Source organism: Carassius auratus, chromosome 27 (assembly GCF_003368295.1).
Source record: "Carassius auratus strain Wakin chromosome 27, ASM336829v1, whole genome shotgun sequence".
Taxonomy (NCBI): domain Eukaryota; kingdom Metazoa; phylum Chordata; class Actinopteri; order Cypriniformes; family Cyprinidae; genus Carassius; species Carassius auratus.
The window spans coordinates 20,359,837-20,378,259 of record NC_039269.1 but is presented as its reverse complement, the minus strand read 5'-3'; the positions used below and the strand labels follow the sequence as shown (position 1 = coordinate 20,378,259).

Sequence of the window (18,423 nt, the reverse complement as noted above, 5' to 3'; positions counted from 1 at the left end):
ACTGACTACCATACATCCAAAGAAAATAAAAAGGTACCATGAGTACAACTTTAAACCTATATGTATGCTTTAAATGTCCATCAGTTGCCTTATAGAAATATTAACATTTGCTCAACTTGCTGTAAAACTATGTTATTGTTTCTTAGCCAAAGATGTTTATTTCCCATTTATTTAACTAATCAATCAATCAATCAAGTGAAGTGTTAGACCTAAAATTATTCCTACAAAAATCCTGACATGCTTTCTAGGGCCAGCAGTTTCAATGTTTGTTGTCTCGTGAAGACATTCGTATTTGCTTGCTTGCTTACTCACTTTATTACAAGTTTAGCCCTGACTGTGATTCATCAAAAAAAAAAAAAAAAGAAAAAAAAAAAAAAAGAAATAGGAGAAAAAGAAATCTTAAACCTAAAAATCCCCCGAAATTCAGGCCAGCCTTCAAGGGCTGACCTGTACACAGATCCAACTGGATGATTCATTATGAGAAATGAAAACATTTAATTATGGTAAACTGGTTTCGGCTGTTGCTATGACTCACATGTGTGAGCCAGCGTAGATCATTATAGTATTGAGTAACTGTAAAGGTCACTAGACTGAATCTGTGGGAACTCATGCAGAGAGTATATCCGCTGTCCTGTGTTCTAGTCCGCTGACTTTAGTAACACCACTATATATAGGCCACCCAATGCTATAGACATTCCCAAACATTACGGATTCTCTCGGGCTTTTCAAATGAAACACAGTCTATTGGTGTTCACTGCTGAAATGAAGATCAAGAATGGCTAATGTTTATGGTACAGCATGATTTAATATTGCTCAGAATATATTATAAACATCTGGCGACTTGGATTTTGGAACACTGTCCAATAGTAAAATACAGCAACACTATTTGTGAAACTGTAGCAGGGAAACTCCTTCTTAAAGTATTTTCTTCTTTAAAATTCACCTATTGGGGTTTGTATTGGTTGCCAGAAAAAACTAATCTGTCATCCTATTCTGGAGTATAAAACAGAGAAGAGCTGGAAAGATCAGGATATAAGAATTATGTCGCTGGACAGCCTTTAAAACCAGGGATGCCAACAGGAATAGCATCTCACTGAATATAAATTCATCCATAAAACAAGCCAAATCAAACACACAAACACTCTTTAGCATAGTAAATTGTCCAGGACTTTTAACATGACACAAGCAAAACCACTTGACACCCTGAAATTGAATGAATCACTATAATTTATTCTTTATTGTATATTGCACGTAAAAGACCAGCTATACATTTAGAGTCAAATGGCAACTGCAACTGCTTTCTCTTAAGCATAAATTAACTTACTCCCTTCTATATAAAAACACATCGCTTAATAAATTAGTTATTGCGGAAATATAATTAACGTCACAATCTATATGAATTTCTATGAAGAAATGCATGTCGTTTTTTTATGGAAACATTAAAATTCACTCAACTTACTGTACAACTATGTTAGACAAAGTTATCAAAATTATCATTTATTTATCTATTTACGAATAAATAAGAAAGAATTCACAAAAGAAGAAATGCATGTGTGTTGTATGGACAAATTTGTTCAGCTTACTGTGTAAGACAAAGTTCTTTATTTATCCTCTTTTACTCTCCTCTGGTCTTGCTCCGGTCCTGCGGGTGGCGCGCGCGCTCAGCTCCGGCGTCCGTCCCTCGCGACCCTTCGGTGACTCAGTGTACAGTGCGGATGAGCGATGCTTTGATTCTCATTCATGTCAACAGCCTGAACAACAGTCAAACCGACGTCTCTCGATTTCACATGAACGGAATAAAATGCAGCCGGACGAGTCGCAGTATTTGAAACGGTAACGACAACATTTAACTTATACGTACATCACAATATGATAGCGTTATGTTCATTCGGCTAATCCCATCTAAAGGGGAGGCACTGCATATGCGTATGTATAATAATATGTATAATATGTATAATAATCTGTGAGTTTACCCTCACCGGTTTTATTTTATTATTTTATCATATTTTTTATATTCGTAGCGTAAATCTGGGTCAAATTAAATCGCTTCACTTGCAGATGGGCGTGGCCTACTGTAACCATCCCGTTATGACACCGGTGTCTCTACTCATTTTTGTGCGGTTTCCCAATCATTTGCGCCTATGATGAACGCTCTTACTTTGCCCTGAAATGATGTTTAGGCTTGACAGCTCACTGTAGGGTTTGAGACACTGCCAGTGTCTAATGCAACTCAATGTCACACCCGATCTTGATCTCCCCTGTGTCTGTTAGGAAGTGTAGGACTGGGGATATAGATGTGCATCCAACAGAAAAGGCTCTAGTGGTGCACTATGAAGTGGAAGCATCCATTTTAGGAGAGGTGGGCAATGCCAGGCATGAGGAGAAGAAAGACTGCCAGAAAATGTAAGCGGAGATGAGCTGTTTACCCATACAACATGTTCATTCACATATACCTTCTCTATTCTCACATATAACTCAACTTTTCTGTACATTTCCTCTGTGTGTGTTGTTAAGCATCCGTCTGAGGAGTCTGAATGCCAGCACTGATGTTTCTGCCCTGGCCAGAAAGGTGGTGGAAGAGTGTAAAATCATTCATCCATCAAAGCTGGCGGAGGTGGAACATCTGCTGCTGTATTTACAGAACCGAAAGAAGCCCAGCGGTAAATGTAAATACCCTTTTAAAACTTCATTCACAACTGTAAACAATATCGATTTTATTTTATTAATTTTTTTTGGTGGAAGAGCAACCTACAATGTTTATTTACCTATTTATTTTCATGCATCATATCTACTGCTGTCAAATGATTAATCGCATCCAAAATAAACGTTTTTGTTTATATAATTTATTTATGTGTACTGTGTTTATATATTATGTATATATTAATACACAGAAACACAGTATATATTTTGGAAATATTTACATGTGTATATATATTATATTATAATATTTTGTATAAATATATTTAATGTATAAACATAACATTATTCTTAAATGTATACATGCATGTGTTTGTATTTACTTATACATAATAAATATACACAGTACAGACTCTACTCACACATTATTTTGGATGCTATTAATCGTTTGACGGCACTAATCATAACTCATATAATGGTGACAGCATTTGTTGTTTCATGTTGTGTGTCTTTTAGTGGAGAAGAAGGAAAAGAAACCATCGAAACCTCGCGAACTTCTGCCGTTTGAAGGAATGGAAGTACGCACATTGGATGTTACACACTTTACATCTCACACATTTACCTCATTTGACATGATAGCTGATTTATCTGTTCTGTGAGATCTGAATTGAAATCGGATTGAAACCGATTCAACTGTTGTCTTCTTTCCTAATTATATATAAACCAAACCTAGATGGTATGTTTAAAGTGAAGTGATTTGCAGTTACACTTTTTTTGTGTGTAAATGAATCATTCTTGAAGCTCATCAATAACAATGGAGGACTGTGTTTTTACATAACAGAAATACTACAGTACTTACTTTCCAGAATGTGTTAACTCTGACAAACTAGCAAACTGCTTGATTGGTGAAAATAATCAAATATATTAACAGCCAGCTACAGAGAAAATTTACAGTACACTAACGTAGAGTGAGCAAATCTCAATGGTCTCATGTTATTTTCATGTGACTTTATAATCGCTCAGCTGTTTATGTAAAGTTGGATACGTAAGTATGTCCAGCTTTATCTATATATTGGGCAATATATTCTACAGTATATATATAGATTATATAGCATGTCTCAACTGCTTGAATGGTTGAACTATTGGAAAATACAAGCTATATTATTGCTGTAAAATGTGACTAAGTCAGGAAGATATTTAGGTTTTATAAACATCAATATCATGGCTTTAAGTAAAGCTGCTTTGAAACGATGTGTTTTGTGACACAATACATTGTGGATTTTTTTGACAAACATAAATAGTTTAGTTGATTGAGAGCTTTGCTGGTCATAAGTTTTCACTAAAGTTGATATATTACTTTAATACTTTTTTTTAGATTGATGAGGAGGCCAATATTAATAAGATCGATGATTATATTGAGCTGCTGTATGAGAGCATGTCTGAGAAGATTAGAGGCTCCACTCTGATCCTCCATCTGTCCCGCAACCCTGATAACCTGGAGGAGCTCCTGCATAACGGTAACTCTCTTTTGTTCTGAATTCACTGTCAACAGTGTCATTAATCTGCAACAAACTGTCATAAACATATCATAACATAGGGGGTTTCAGTGGTCCTCTTGCGATATATGATAGATTTTGTCAGATTATCCAGTTTGTTTTTGACGAGTTTGATGTTTTTCAGAGACTTTGCTCGGAGCTCTTACGCGAGTCCTGAGAGAGGACTGGAAACACAGTGTGGAGCTAGCGACTACTATCATCTACGTCTTCTTCTGCTTCTCAAGGTACGTCACTTCTGTACAGTTTATTCTTTGTCTTCGTTGTGGTGCTGTAAGGGGCCTGAAATAGAATCAAGTAGGCAATGTTCGAAGAGGATTTTAGTGCGCTGTCAGCACGATGAAGTGGCTAACCCTTTTAGCATCACCGCTGCAGCCTTCAAAACACGGCTTCATCAACTAATTCAGTGCTTCAGAATTCAATTTCAAGACGCCTACTGTGAGCAATTTTCCTGGTATGATCTGATTGTAATCTGTACGTCTCTGTGGGGACAGAGAGACTATTGACAGTTACACAATTGAATGGTTGGACAGTGGTTCGACTTTTAAAAATACATCTCATCTGTGGCACTTCATTCAGCTGTTCTTGAACACAAAAACACATCATGTGGCATCTTTCGGACTGACCCGTTACCTAGCCAATCGGATAACTCTTAACTAGTTCAAATGATTTTTCTCCTTAAATTAACATTTTTTTTTTTTTTACAGGATGCTTTATATTATTCACATTTGACAGTAAAGACTTCTACATTGCTACAAAATATTTGTATTTCAAATAAATGCTGTTCTTAAAAAAAACAACAACAAAAAACAAATGATAATCGGTGTTTCCATGAACATTTTCACAATATTCCTGTTTTTACTTTACAAATAAATGCAGTATTGGAGAGTGTAAGAAACTTCCTTTAAAAAGCATAGTGTCTTTCTGATCCCAAACCTTTTTAACGGTAGTGTAGACAGAGAAATACGCAGCATGTTCTGTTTCGGAGGATTAATATACTTCTTCAATTTTTTTTTTTTTTATAGAAGCAGATTGCATACCAGATATCCTGAGATAGCTCTTGTATAGAAAACCTTGATCCGCTCTCAAAACAGCTTTAGCAGCTGCAGATCAGGTTACTGCTTTTACTGAGATAGCTGTCAGCATTTATTTGAGCTATGAAAGTGTGTGCTCTCAGTTGATGGTTTTCCTTGGCTCTCATTTTCAGATGGCTAATGTGGAAATTTCTCCCCGCAAGCTAGAATGACTTTGACGTTTGAAGGATGTGTTTGAAATGTATGATGAGTTGTTTGGCCCGATCTTTCAGTTCTGTTTATGTACTAATCAGGACTAGAGGATGAAATTCGGTGTCTCCGCATGCATACCAGCCATTGTCTAGTTCTCCGATTTCATCGCATGCATCAGTGTCTGGCTGAATGTGCCAGGAGAGGTCGGAGGAGGACAGACCCTCACCGCTTGTGTTCTTCCTGCAGTTTCTCACAGTTCCACGGGCTCATTACACACTATAAGATTGGCGCGCTGTGCATGAACGTCATCGAGCACGAGCTGAAGAAATATGACCTATGGCAAGATGAGTTAGAGAAGAAGAGCAAGGCTTATATCCTTTTTATCAATCTCTTTTCAAACAGAAAATGAATAGCAAATGTGTTAAATGTTCTAGATGACTCCTTAACATATCCACGTGAAGAGGCCCCCGAAAACCAGAGCTTGCAGAAGGAGTATGAGAAAACCCTTAAGAAATCCCAAAGCCTCCTGGTCAGACAGGAGCAGCTGCTGCGAGGTACAGGAAGTGACATGTTTTGTTTGCCACAGTTCATCCATGAGGCCTTGTTTATGTGTTCCTCTTCCTCGCCCACGGCTCTAGTTGCGTTCTCCCTGCTGTTGAATCTGTCTGAGGACACCCGCACGGAGCTCAAGATGAGGAACAAGAACATAGTGCACCTGCTGGTCAAGTCTCTAGAGAGGGAGAACGAGGAGCTGCTGGTGCTTGTGGTCTCCTTCCTCAAAAAGCTCAGCATCTTCTTGGAGAACAAGAACGACATGGTGAGATCTTCTCGGTGCCAAACACACCAGAAGCTTTGAAATACGATTTCAGGAGTTATTAAATCATTAAACGCTGCTGGTTAAAAGTTTGGAATGGTTATGGTTTTTGAACGACGTTACTTGTGCTCAGCAAAGTTGCATTTATCTGATGAGAAATCATGCACAATTGTACACGTTATTTTGTGAAATATTGTTACAGGCTAAAAGAACTGGATTCTATTTGAATATATTTTAAAACGTAACTTATTCCTGTAGTCATAAAGCTGAATTTTCAGTAGTCATAAGTACTCATGATCCTTCAGAAATCCTTTTAATATACTGATCTGTTCCAAAAAAAGATAGAAAAGACATTTACAGTGTTATAAAAAGATTTCTATCTCAAATTTTTCTTTTGAACTTTGCATTCATCAAAGAATCCTGCAAAAAATATATATCACTAAAATACTAAGCAGCTAAAGCTGTTTTCAACAACAGTAAGAAACATTATTAATACTTGCGCGCCAATAAGAAATGCTAACATTTGAAAATCATTTCAAGATTTCAGTGACACTGAATACTGGAGAATAACTGCTGCTGAAAATTCAGCTTTTCCATCACGGGAATAAATGACATTTTAAATTAGATTAAAAAAAGACAACAGTTCTTTTAAATTGCAATGATATGCCTCAATATTATTATTTAATCAAATAAATGCAGCCTTGGTGAGCACAGGAGGTGTGAAAATCTATCAATAAAAAATGATTTATAAAAATAAAAAATAAAAACTTTTGACTGGTATATGGAGATAAAATATAAATATGATGCATTTTATTTAAGCCTAAAGCTGCACCTTTAAGGTGTCCTGAAGAATTATGGGGTCATTTATAACAGGAAGTTTGTGTCATTGCTGTGCTGAGGTTCGTCCTGCTTGTCCTACACTGCTCCACTGTCAGTGCACCTGGAATCAATCTACTCTGGCTATGAATGTACATTTATCAAGAGAGAAATTGTTTTTATTCCTGTATCCCTTAAGCAAATCCTTGTTGTAGATAAAAGAAATAGACTTTTGGCTTTGAAAATCTCTCATAAAAACACGTTGAACAAAAAAATACTGGCTATTATAGGAGCTGCTAAGAAGAAAAAAAAACGATGATTCTGTTTGTTTCTCCAAACTAAGCTGTTTTCAAAGAAAAAAATATTAAGTAATTTTACGTAGCTGCTTGTTTCGACTCTAACTGAATGTATTGTGTGTATTTCACTTGCTTGTAATAGGCTGAAATGGACACTGTAGAGAAGCTGGCTCGTCTGGTTCCTTGTGAACAGGAAGACCTGATGAACGTCACTCTGCGACTTCTCCTCAATCTCTCTTTTGACACGGGTCTGCGCACCAAAATGGTGCATGTGGGTTTGCTGCCCAAACTCACTGCTCTGCTGGGTAACTCTTCTAATGTTCATATTAATGAGACTGGAACATTATTCTACTGTAATTGAATTGCACTAAGGCTTACAGCAGGGTTTATGTACTGTTTTCCAACTTTTTGGTTCCGGGGACTTTTCACAACAGTAGTTTTATGAGGGATATTGCCTAAAACCCTCAGTTAGAACTTATGTAGATTGTGTGTGTATCCTACCATTGGTAAGATTTTTTAATGTATTACATGTTATATGCTCACCAAGCTACATTTTCAGCAGCCATTACTCATAAGCCTTCAGAAATCATTCTAATATGCTGATTTGTTGGTAATGATATTTTTTATTTAAATTTTTTCGTTTCATTTTAAAAAGAGCTGTGCTGCTTTTATATGTTTGTGAATCCATAATAAAAAAAAATTTGAATTCTTTGATAAATAGAAAGATCATAAAACTAAATGTATTTAAAATATAAATATTTTAGTTATAAATATTTTAGCTGTCTTTTAAAATGATTCCTTTCTTAAACAAAAAAACTAAAAACTTTTGAAACAGTAATACAGTAGCATCTCAATGAATTAGAATGTCATGGAAAGTTGTGAAACTCGTGAATTAAATAAATTCAATGCACACAGACTGAAGTAGTTTAATTAAGTCTTTTGTTCTTTTAAGTGTGATGATTTTGGCTCAGATTTTTTATTGAATTGTTGGCCTTCTGGAAAGTATGTTAATTTACTGTACATGTACTTAACACTTGGTAGGGGCTCATTTTGCTTTAATTACTTTCTCAGTTACATGTGTGGCACTGCTGAGGTGGTCTGGAAGCCCAGCTTTCTTTGACAGTGGCCTTCAGCTCATCTGCATTGTTTGGTCTCTTGTTTCTCATTTTCCTCTTGACAATGCCCCATAGTTTCTTTATGGAGTTCAGGTCTGGTGAGTTTGCTGCCAGGCAAGCACACCAACACCATGGTCATTTAACCAATTTTTGGTGATTTTGGCAGTGTGTGCAGGTGGGTGCAGTGACTTTAGTTTAAAAAAAAACACAATGGACCAACACCAGCAGATGACATTGCACCCCAAACCGTCAGTCTGTGGAAACTTAAAACTGGACTTCAAGCAACTTGGGCTATGAACTTCTCCAGCCTTCCTCCAGACTCTAGGATCTTGGTTTCCAAATGAAATACAAAACTTGCTCTCATCTGAAAAGAGGGCTTTGGACCACTGGGCAAGAGTCCAGTTCTTCTTCTCGTTAGTTCAGATCAGACACCTCTGACATTGTCTGTGGTTCAGGAGTGGCTTAACAAGAGGAATACGACAACTGTAGTCAGTTTGGTGGTGGCTCTTGATGCCTTGACCCCAGCCTCAGTCCAATCCTTGTGAAGTTCACTCAAATTCTTGAATCAATTTTGCTTGACAATCCTCATAAGGCTGTGGTTCTCTCAGTTGGTTGTGCATCTTTTTCTTCCAGACTTTTCCTTCCACTCAACTCTCTATTAACATGCTTGGACACAGCACTCTGTGAACAGCCAACTTCTTTGGCAATGAATGTTTGTGGCTTACCCTCCTTGTGAAGGGTGTCAATGATTGTCTTCTGGACAACAGTCAGATCCGCAGTCTTCCCCATGATTGTGTAGCCTAGTGAACCAAACTGAGAGACCATTTTGAAGGCTCAGGAAACCTTTGCAGGTGTTTTGAGTTGATTAGCTGATTGCCATGTCATTATATTCAAATTGGTTGAGATTGTGAATTGGTGGGTTTTTGGTAAATGTGAGCCAAAATCATCACAATTAAAAGAACCAAAGACTTAAAGGGGGGGTGAAATGCTCATTTTCACTCAATATCCTGTTAATCTTGAGTACCTATAGAGTAGTACTGCATCCTTCATAACTCCAAAAAGTCTTTAGTTTTATTATATTTATAAGAGAAAGATAGTCTGTACCGATAGTTAAGTTAACAACACAGATATATTTTAATCAGTTTTACTCACCGCCTGCGGTTCCAACACACGATCGTGACCCTTTTTCGTTGGGACTGCATTATCCTTAAGAAATAAACGATGTGCAAATCCGGCGTCAAACTGGGCCTTGTTTGTAAAACAAGCATCTTCGAAATGCAGCGAACAAACACAAACACTTGCACAACTCCGTTGATGCTCTGTAAAAATAAACTCCATCCACTGGTCCCTTAATGCTGTTTTTTTTTTTTGGTAATCTGTGCAGGGTTGTCTTGCCCTGGCAACCAAAAACACACTTCTTTTGTGACAATTCGGTCTCTCGCTCTGATCAGTGAATGTCTGTGCTCTGCTCTACGGGAGCGCGCGCTCTTCCGGCAGAAGTGCGTCAGGACCCATATAAGGAAATTCCGCTCCATCTAACGTCACACAGAGCCATACTCGAAAAAAACCTTCCGAAACTTGTGACAAACCGGAAGGTGTATTTTTGCAACAAAAATACTCCTTCAAACGTACAACTTAATTTTTGAAACTTTGTCCATGTTTATCATGGGAATCCAACTCTTTAACAGTGTAAAAAACTCAGTATGCATGAAATAGCATTTCACCCCCCTTTAAACTTCTTCAGTCTGTGTGCATTGAATTTATTTGACAAATTAACTTTTCCATTACATTCAAATTTATTGAGATGCACCTGTGTGTAAATTATTATTAGTTTATTATTTCTTACTGTTTAAAAACTGAGGCTATGAGTTAATTCAAACAGACACTGTATTAATCACATAATTTACAACAGTTTGTTAAAATAAAATAAAAAACAGTAATAGTGTCAAATTTGGCAAATTTGTTGAAAAATGATAAATAATGTTAAATACATTTACTTTATTTCTTAAGTTAAGTTTGACAGCCTTAAAATATATATTTTTGCTCCTCTTTAATTTTCTGTGCACTCTCTACCACCTTTTTAATAGGTGGACCTATTTGAAAACACCCGATTTTAAAATATATTGTAGACCAACTCCTTGCGCATCTTATTTAAGCCCAGATATGTTACTTTCTTAAACCAGTAGATTAAAAACCATCTGGATAATAGAATTTTCCTCTTTTCCATTTGAAATTACCATTTTGGCCCAGGACGAAATGAGAGAAAACTTGCATGACAGAATTTAATGGAAAAATTATAATTGTAAGGTTACTAAATTAAAGTTATCTTTAGATGTGTATTATACACTCTCATCTTCAAACTAGAAAGAGACTATTTAAGGCTGCATCCAAGGATTTGCGCTGGAAAATCAGTATCATGTTGAAATGTTTGAAAACCAACATATGATCTACAACAGAATGATTGTCTTTACAAGCTGCAGAATATAAAATATACAGAATATACAGTTACACTGAAACCAAAAACCTGCTTTGGCAGAAGCTGGTGCAGGTGCAGATGATGGAGCTTTGGCTTAAGTTATGGCCATTCTATCAGATATCCCGAATCGAGCAAAGCCAAACACATTTACCCAGTGATTATGAGTTCAGCTAGTCATGTCATAGGAGAATAATTCCTCTTTGTGTCTGTTTTCATTTTCATCCAACAGTACTTTTTATGCATCTCTGACAGGCATCAACCACAATATTTCTGGTAATTTGATGCATATGACATGCGTCTCTTTTCCTGATCGGCTCGGGTGACACCTCTGCATCGAAGCTGCTTTGTAAATCCTTCCTTTGATTACATCTAAGGGCTTAATTGCACATTTTTTCAACGGGTTAGCCATTTACGCTTCAGCAGTTAGGGCTGCGTTTAAGAGCTGCCTGGCTGCCGTCGTAAAGTCCGTCCGTCTCCGCTTACTCTCGCTGAGGTGAGACAGCGACGTGGGTCAGTGGTGCCTGCGGCCGCTAATGAGTAGCACACGAGGGCCCGCCCAGGACGGCCCTCGCTTATTACTGCCACTAAAATATATGCCTCATCCTGTGCCCCCAATTAAACAAACCAAGCAAACCTCTTCTTTACCTACTCCGCTCTCTTTCTTTTTCATCCTGATATCCCTAGCGGTCACATCTGCTTCTAATCGCTGATGTGATAATGTGTGCTAGAGTGTCTCGGGTCCCGACTGCCTCGGTCAGACTCATAATGACTGATTATCCCATTGCTCTATCTGAGTGTTTCCTATCTCACAGGGGAGTATCAGCATTAGGGAAGAAGAGGAGGAGGGCGTAAAGCGTTATTGATGAGAGTGTTTGAAAGGAGAAGTGTGAGTGTGTTTGGTGCGTGTGTATCTGCAGTCTCTTTCCCCTGTGGAATGATTTTGGATTGTAATCACATACCCCACATGCTCTTATCTATAATCTCTGTGATGGATGATTCGCTCTCTGCACGAGCCAGTGTAAATACATTATCTAACTGACCACGACTGATCAATTTAGATAGCGCTCGGAAAGTTTACATGCGTTGTGAATCTCTCTGAAGTTTTTTTGCCTCATCTTTTCTTTAGGTGATGACAAGTACAAGCACGTAGCGATGCGTATCCTCTACCACATAAGCGTGGATGACAAATCTAAATCCATGTTTGCGTATACTGACTGCATTCCTCAGGTGAGCGTTTTCTTCACTTTATTCACTTTAGATTGGGGCTTTTCATATTTAATTCTCTTCGTTATTTTTTTTATTAATTAGATATTCCACATGTTGCCCAATACAAAGGTTATGATATAAAGAAACATTACAAAACATTTAAAATAACCAAATACAGTATTTATCCCGTAACTTATACTGTGTGTGTGTATGTATACTGTACTGTACAAGTACTAAAAGGTATTTTGTACTGTGCTATTTGAAACATGTTTTTGCTGCTGTGGTGTGTCATGTATGTTGTAAAGTGAGCTAATTGCTGCGCTGTCTTTCTCTCACGTGGCGTTAATGAGATAACAGAGCTAATTTAATTGGAGGGGGGCCTCCGTGAGGTCACCAGCAATTGCCTGGGTACAATTTCTCTGAAACAACTTCTGCCCGAGCGTTGTCATCTTTAAAATGCTTGTCTTCTCTAATTGGGTGAAAATGCCTACCAGATGCTTGTAAAAAAAAAAAAAAAGTTAAATTCCTCAACCTAATCGCTCCGCCAATCCGCCTGGAGACAGTAGGGGTATGATGTCAGAAAAGCTGTGGGACTCTTTAGGGAGGTATCTGCAATTCCTTTCTTTCTTTCTTTCTTTCTTTCTTTTCTTTCTTTCTTTCTTTCTTTCTTTCATTCTTTTCTCACTTTGTTTTCTTTGTTCTTTCTTTTGTTTTTGTTTATGTTTCTTTGTTCTTTCTCTTTTCTCACTTTCTTTCCTTTGTCCTTTCTTTTGTTTTTGTTTCTGATTCTTTGTTCTTTTCTCTTTTTGTCCTTTGTTCTTTTGTTTATTCATTAATTCTTACAGTTGTTTATTCATTTGTTTAATCTTTCATTGGTTCTTTAGATTTTTGTCCTTTCTTTCTTGTTTTGAAGACTCCCCTTAGTGTGTCTGTTGGTGTCTGTGGATCTAGGGTCCCTCAGGTCTGTGCTGGCAGTCAGCCTGGACCCTCTTCTGTAAGGGAGGATTTAGGATATAGATCAAACGGCCTCGCTGCTCTGGGTTCTGGACTGGTGAGGAGAGGAGAGGCCCGGCATTGGACCCATTCCTCTGCCACAAAAGGGTCTTGCTATAATTACTCAAAGCTGTGAGGTGTGTGTGTGTGTGAGGAAATGCTTGCAGGGCTTGTGAAGACGGAGGTGGGAGGGAGGGGATGACTCAGGGGTACGAGGCAGGGCCTCCCATTGCTGGTAAATAGGAGCAAGCAGGTGCCAGTGAGTCTAGACTGTGTGATTTGGAGGCCTGGTCTCAGGTTATGTGATACTCAATATGGGGAAGGCCTGATTGCTCGCTGCTGCCTCTTCACAGTCCTGCTTGGTCTGGTCGTGCCTTCCTGTGTAACATCCAACTGGCCCATACCGTGGCCCATGCCCAATGCGGCCAGTGGAGCCTCCTCTATCATCATCTGTTCATCTCCTCATCACTCTTTTTAACCACATGTGTGGAATCAGTTATCTCCTTAAGACAGGCCTGCCAAGTCTCCCTCATTGGGCCGTTATCAGCTGCAGCATTGACCTGATTGAAGCGGACTGTGGGATATTGTCTCAACTCTCTCTGGCTTTTGAATAAAAACACAAATAGCAATCCTTCCGCCAACAGTGACAGCACTAATAATTCTCCCTGTCAGGAACCATCTCTTTCATCATTTATTTCTCTTTTGTTTTCCGTCTGATTGTTGCACGATACTCCACATGCATTACTCCTCAGTTTTGAAATGTGCTTCAATAGGCCCATTGTGACATCACTCTCTGAGGACGTTTGGAAACCACACATGAGCCCTGATGTGAGAGAGACAAACTATTCTGGGCTTAGATGATCTTATTTAATTATACATTAATGTTCTGATTCTTTAGTACTTATTTACATTTGGAATCACAAAAGTTTATAGGTGAAATTGAATCATGGTGTCTGTCATAAGTGAACTGAAAGGACTAAACTGGTCTAAAAGGGTCAGATTTGGCTAAATACAGTGGTGGACAAAATTATTCGAACACTAGTATTTTCACTAGTTAAATCCTGAAGAACTGTGGCAGCAAAATGCTTCAGGAGACCTACTTGCAAAGCTACCTTAATGTGCAACTATTCAACTATGTGCTAGTGCACCTAGGGCAAAAGCAAAAGTATTAAAGCAAAGTATGGTAACACCAAATGTAGATTTAATTTACTTAATAGAAGGTAATTGATAAAGAAATCTATAAATGACATTATTTTTCACAGCATCCTCATTTTTCAACATTTTTACACAAGTGCCTAAAACTTGCCTAACAGCATTGCAGGTAGGTTTCTTGAAGTGTCTTGGAGAAATTTCCACTGTTCTTCTGGATTGAGTCTGTCAAGTTTTTTCATGTTATTCCAGACAGACTGGATGATGATGAGATCCGATCTCTGTGTGGAGCACTGGCTGTTGTCAGACTCCTTGTTCAAACAAAAATCTCATTGGATTATTACAATTAATGGCAAAATTAATGTTTGGAAATTGAAGTTGTGGCCTAGTGGTTAGAGAGTTTGACTCCTAACCCTAAGGTTGTGGGTTCGAGTCTCTGGCCGGCAATACCACAACTGAGGTTCCCTTGAGCAAGGCATCAAACCCCCAGCTGCTCCCCGGGCTGCCCACTGCTCCGGGTGTGTGTTCACAGTGTGTGTGTGTGTTCACTGCTGTGTGTGTGCACTTTGGATGGGTTAAATGCAGAGCACGAATTCTGAGTATGTGTCACCATACTTGGCTGTGTATGTCACATCACTTTCTTTCTCTACAGAAAAATATGTTTTCATTTTGATATCCTGGGTATAGTCATTTTAATTGAAATCCTGTTTTGTGTGTGAACAGCTCATGCAAATGCTCTTTGAACATGGAGAAGAGAGAATCGACAGTGAGCTCATTTCATTCTGCATCAACCTGGCTGCTAACGAGACTAATGCTCAGATTATTTGTGAGGGTAAGAGCCTGAATCTAATTTCTTCTGGATTAACATGCAACATGTCCAAAACATCTGTGTTTACATGTAATAAAGTATACTGTCACACACCAGTGACAGCTGTTGCTTCTCTGTAATTAATAGTAAATGGAATCTGTTCAAATTTATGATCAATCTCTGGCTGATCGTGGTTAGTTGTGTATTTGCCCTGCAGGTAATGGATTGAAGATGCTGATGAAAAGAGCATTGAAACTGAAGGACCCGCTGCTGATGAAAATGATTAGGAACATCTCACAGCACGATGGACCTCTGAAACAGCTCTTCATTGTAATTTTAATATTCTGCCATTTCATTATCAGTCACAAATTTCACATTACTTACTGAAAACATAAAGGCATAATTTAGCATTGTGTTGACATTCACTACAAATTAACAATGCATACTGTGAACGATAAATAATAATGATAAAAGAATTACAAATTAAATGTTATATTTATTTATTTGTAGTATTCTGTTATGTATTTGATTGCCCAAATAAATTAAATTTGTAATTTCATAAAGCAAAAATTGAAAACCTTAATTTATCTTGCAGGTTGGGAATTCCTGTGCTAAATGAATAGCTAAAGAGATTTTGTAATTTACCCTTCAGGAATATGTGGGTGATCTGGCAGCTCAGATCAAGCAGGAGGGTGAAGAAGAGTTTGTTATTGAGTGCTTGGGTACAATGGCAAACCTCACCGTACCTGACCTGGACTGGGAGCTCCTGCTGAAAGAGTACAACCTGGTGCCCTACCTCAAAGACCACCTCAAACCCGGTAAAGTTAACCTGTACCTGTTTGTGTTTCAGGACCTATTTGTAATGGAAAGCTAATATACAGCCTACTACATACAGTACAGTGCTAAATTCATTTAAAAAATGGCTAGCCTCTTACAGCTATTATCAGCTGTTTTTCCATCTTGGCTTAGCTTTCAATTTTGTTACGGGAAAGAATGAAGCATGAAAGCGGTGCACTTGCTGGGTTCTGGAAAGTTTAAATGTTTCTAATTAAATTTTCTACCTGTTAGATTGTATATTATTAATGTCTACACCTACCCCAGCCTTAAACTTACCCTTTACAATAATGAAATACTAATTAATGTTGTACAGTATGACAAAAATTAGGCTGTATTTATGTGCGCATGCCCAGTAGAGCCAAACGTATCCCTTCTAGCCTTAATCGTGTGCATTTGTCATATCCCGAGCTTTGCGTTTGTGTGTGCTGCGCCAAGGCATCAGTCATTTAAATTTTTGACCACAGACATTATGTCAGCAGACAGCAGCATTATAAAGTAAATAAAATGTAAATAAAATACATTAAAAAAATTATTTGACCCTACAGCTCCAAACTCCCAGTGTCCTTTAGAGTTTAGCTCCAACCCTAATTAAACACACTTGAACCAGCTAGTGTTGTCAAAAGACCCGGTACTTCGGTACCAAGTCGGTACTAAAAAAATGAAAATGTCACAGTACCAGATTTCTTTAACTACCGATGGTACCGAGTACCCGCTCAACCCGGTTCTTGACGCACACAGCGCTATGATTTCCGCGAAGCAGAAAACGCAGACGGAATCTCAAAATCCAGTCATGAAAATTATACTTATATTTTAATATGGACAGTCACAGAATTTGTAAAAGTTAGCATAAATTAATCCAATCAAATCTCCATTTGGACCAGTATCTGTTAATGTTAAGCCACAAAAGTTGGTTGAAATATGAATCCTGCATGTTCTGCACGTCTCAGTGTGAAAAAATGAATGGTTTGTTTACTACATAGACTGAAGCACGTGACGCTTGCATTAATTTCAGCATCTGCCGTCTCAATGAGGACATAAATACATAAACAGTCACTTCACAAGCATTTTGCCATTTCATTTGAGTAAAACCAGTGTCAATTTAAAGGTATTCACGCTGACCCGTCAAAATAAGTTCATTTTTACATAAAGGCATTGTGCTAGAAATATTACTATTATTTAGTAGAATGTATGTGATACTGCTACTACTGTTGAAAAAATTAATAAAAGTTTTTAAAGAAATAAATCACACAATATTTTTTCCATGTTTTAATTTTAATAGCAAATCCCCTTTATTTACCAAAAAATACAATTTGTTAAAATTTCATTAATTAAAAGACAAATTACATTTGGGTGAATCTTGTTTAAAGATATAAAGAATGGGATTGGTTTTATTTTTATTGATAAAAAGTTTTTTCTTTTTTAGCATATTTTTGTGTTTTTCTGTGGTAGTGAAATTGGCACAGAGAACCGTGGATTTTCACTGGTATCGTACCGAATATTGAAATATTGGTACCGTGACAACACTAAAACCAGCTAATCAAGCTCTTACTAGACACACTAGAAACTTCCAGATAGGTGTGTTAAGGCCAGTTGGAGCTAAACTTTTCAGGACATTGGCCATCCAGGATCTAGTTTAGAGACCCCCCACCTACAGAGTTGTTACTTTGCACATGCTTTTTGATCATTAAAAAAATAATCATGTAAAATTATTTTCTTAGAATAGGAGATATGTTGTCTCTCACATCACATACATTATCAGTAGTTAAAGCTGCAGTAGTAATTTTTGTAAAAATATATTTTTTACATATTTGTTAAACCTGTCATTATGTCCTGACAGTAGAATATGAGACAGATAATCTGTGAAAAAATCAAGCTCCTCTGGCTCCTCCCAGTGGTCCTATTGCCATTTGCAGTTACTGACCGCTCCCGGTAAGAAATCAACCAATCAGAGCTGCGGTCCGTAACTTTGTTTGTGTTCAAAATGTCGAAAAATGTATATAATAAGCGAGTACACCATGAATCCATTTTCCAAACCGTGTTTTTAGCTTGTCCTGAATCACAAGGGTGCACCTATAATAAGTGTTTATATTCAGACTATTTTAGATTGATTCGGGGATACCGCGGCGGAGTAACCCAGTATCTTTGTGATTCTTCATAGACATAAACAGAGAGAAGTAGTTCCGGCTACGATGTTCTTCCGCAAGACGCGAGCAGTTCTGTTTATTAACTGCTAGAGCGTCAAAAGTTACCTACCGCAGCTTTAAGTATGTGGTCTTGAAGAGGATTCTTTTTTTTTTTTTTTTTTCATTTGGACTTGCACTTGACTTGGACTCAAACCTCTTTGGACTTGGTCTTGACTCGGTCTCGACTAGTCCTGGTCTTGGACTTCTCTTGGACTCGACAAAGCTGGACTTGACTATAGCTCTACTACACTGTATGACTGAAACTGGGCCTTTTTTTTGATGACCTCAAGGTGCTAGATCACATACTTGACAAA

At 37.7% G+C, this 18,423-nt stretch overlaps 1 protein-coding gene across 2 annotated transcripts in view; it reads left to right on the top strand.

Annotated features, from left to right (window-relative positions):
* The first annotated feature begins 1,669 nt into the window (after window positions 1–1,669).
* Window positions 1,670–18,423, top strand: part of kifap3b (kinesin-associated protein 3b) — a 34,080-nt gene continuing 17,326 nt past the window's right edge. The window contains exons 1-14 of one of the 2 annotated variants that reach the window (XM_026206481.1): window positions 1,670–1,833; window positions 2,272–2,403; window positions 2,515–2,660; window positions 3,154–3,215; window positions 4,013–4,154; window positions 4,318–4,417; window positions 5,663–5,787; window positions 5,872–5,970; window positions 6,055–6,233; window positions 7,485–7,647; window positions 12,060–12,160; window positions 15,005–15,113; window positions 15,307–15,419; window positions 15,742–15,907. In XM_026206481.1, the coding sequence (XP_026062266.1) occupies window positions 1,802–1,833; window positions 2,272–2,403; window positions 2,515–2,660; window positions 3,154–3,215; window positions 4,013–4,154; window positions 4,318–4,417; window positions 5,663–5,787; window positions 5,872–5,970; window positions 6,055–6,233; window positions 7,485–7,647; window positions 12,060–12,160; window positions 15,005–15,113; window positions 15,307–15,419; window positions 15,742–15,907 (1,669 nt within the window). In that variant the 5' untranslated portion in view covers window positions 1,670–1,801. Of the gene's footprint in view, window positions 1,834–2,271; window positions 2,404–2,514; window positions 2,667–3,153; window positions 3,216–4,012; window positions 4,155–4,317; window positions 4,418–5,662; window positions 5,788–5,871; window positions 5,971–6,054; window positions 6,234–7,484; window positions 7,648–12,059; window positions 12,161–15,004; window positions 15,114–15,306; window positions 15,420–15,741; window positions 15,908–18,423 lie in introns of both variants that reach the window. The other variant, XM_026206479.1, reaches the window with a different exon arrangement.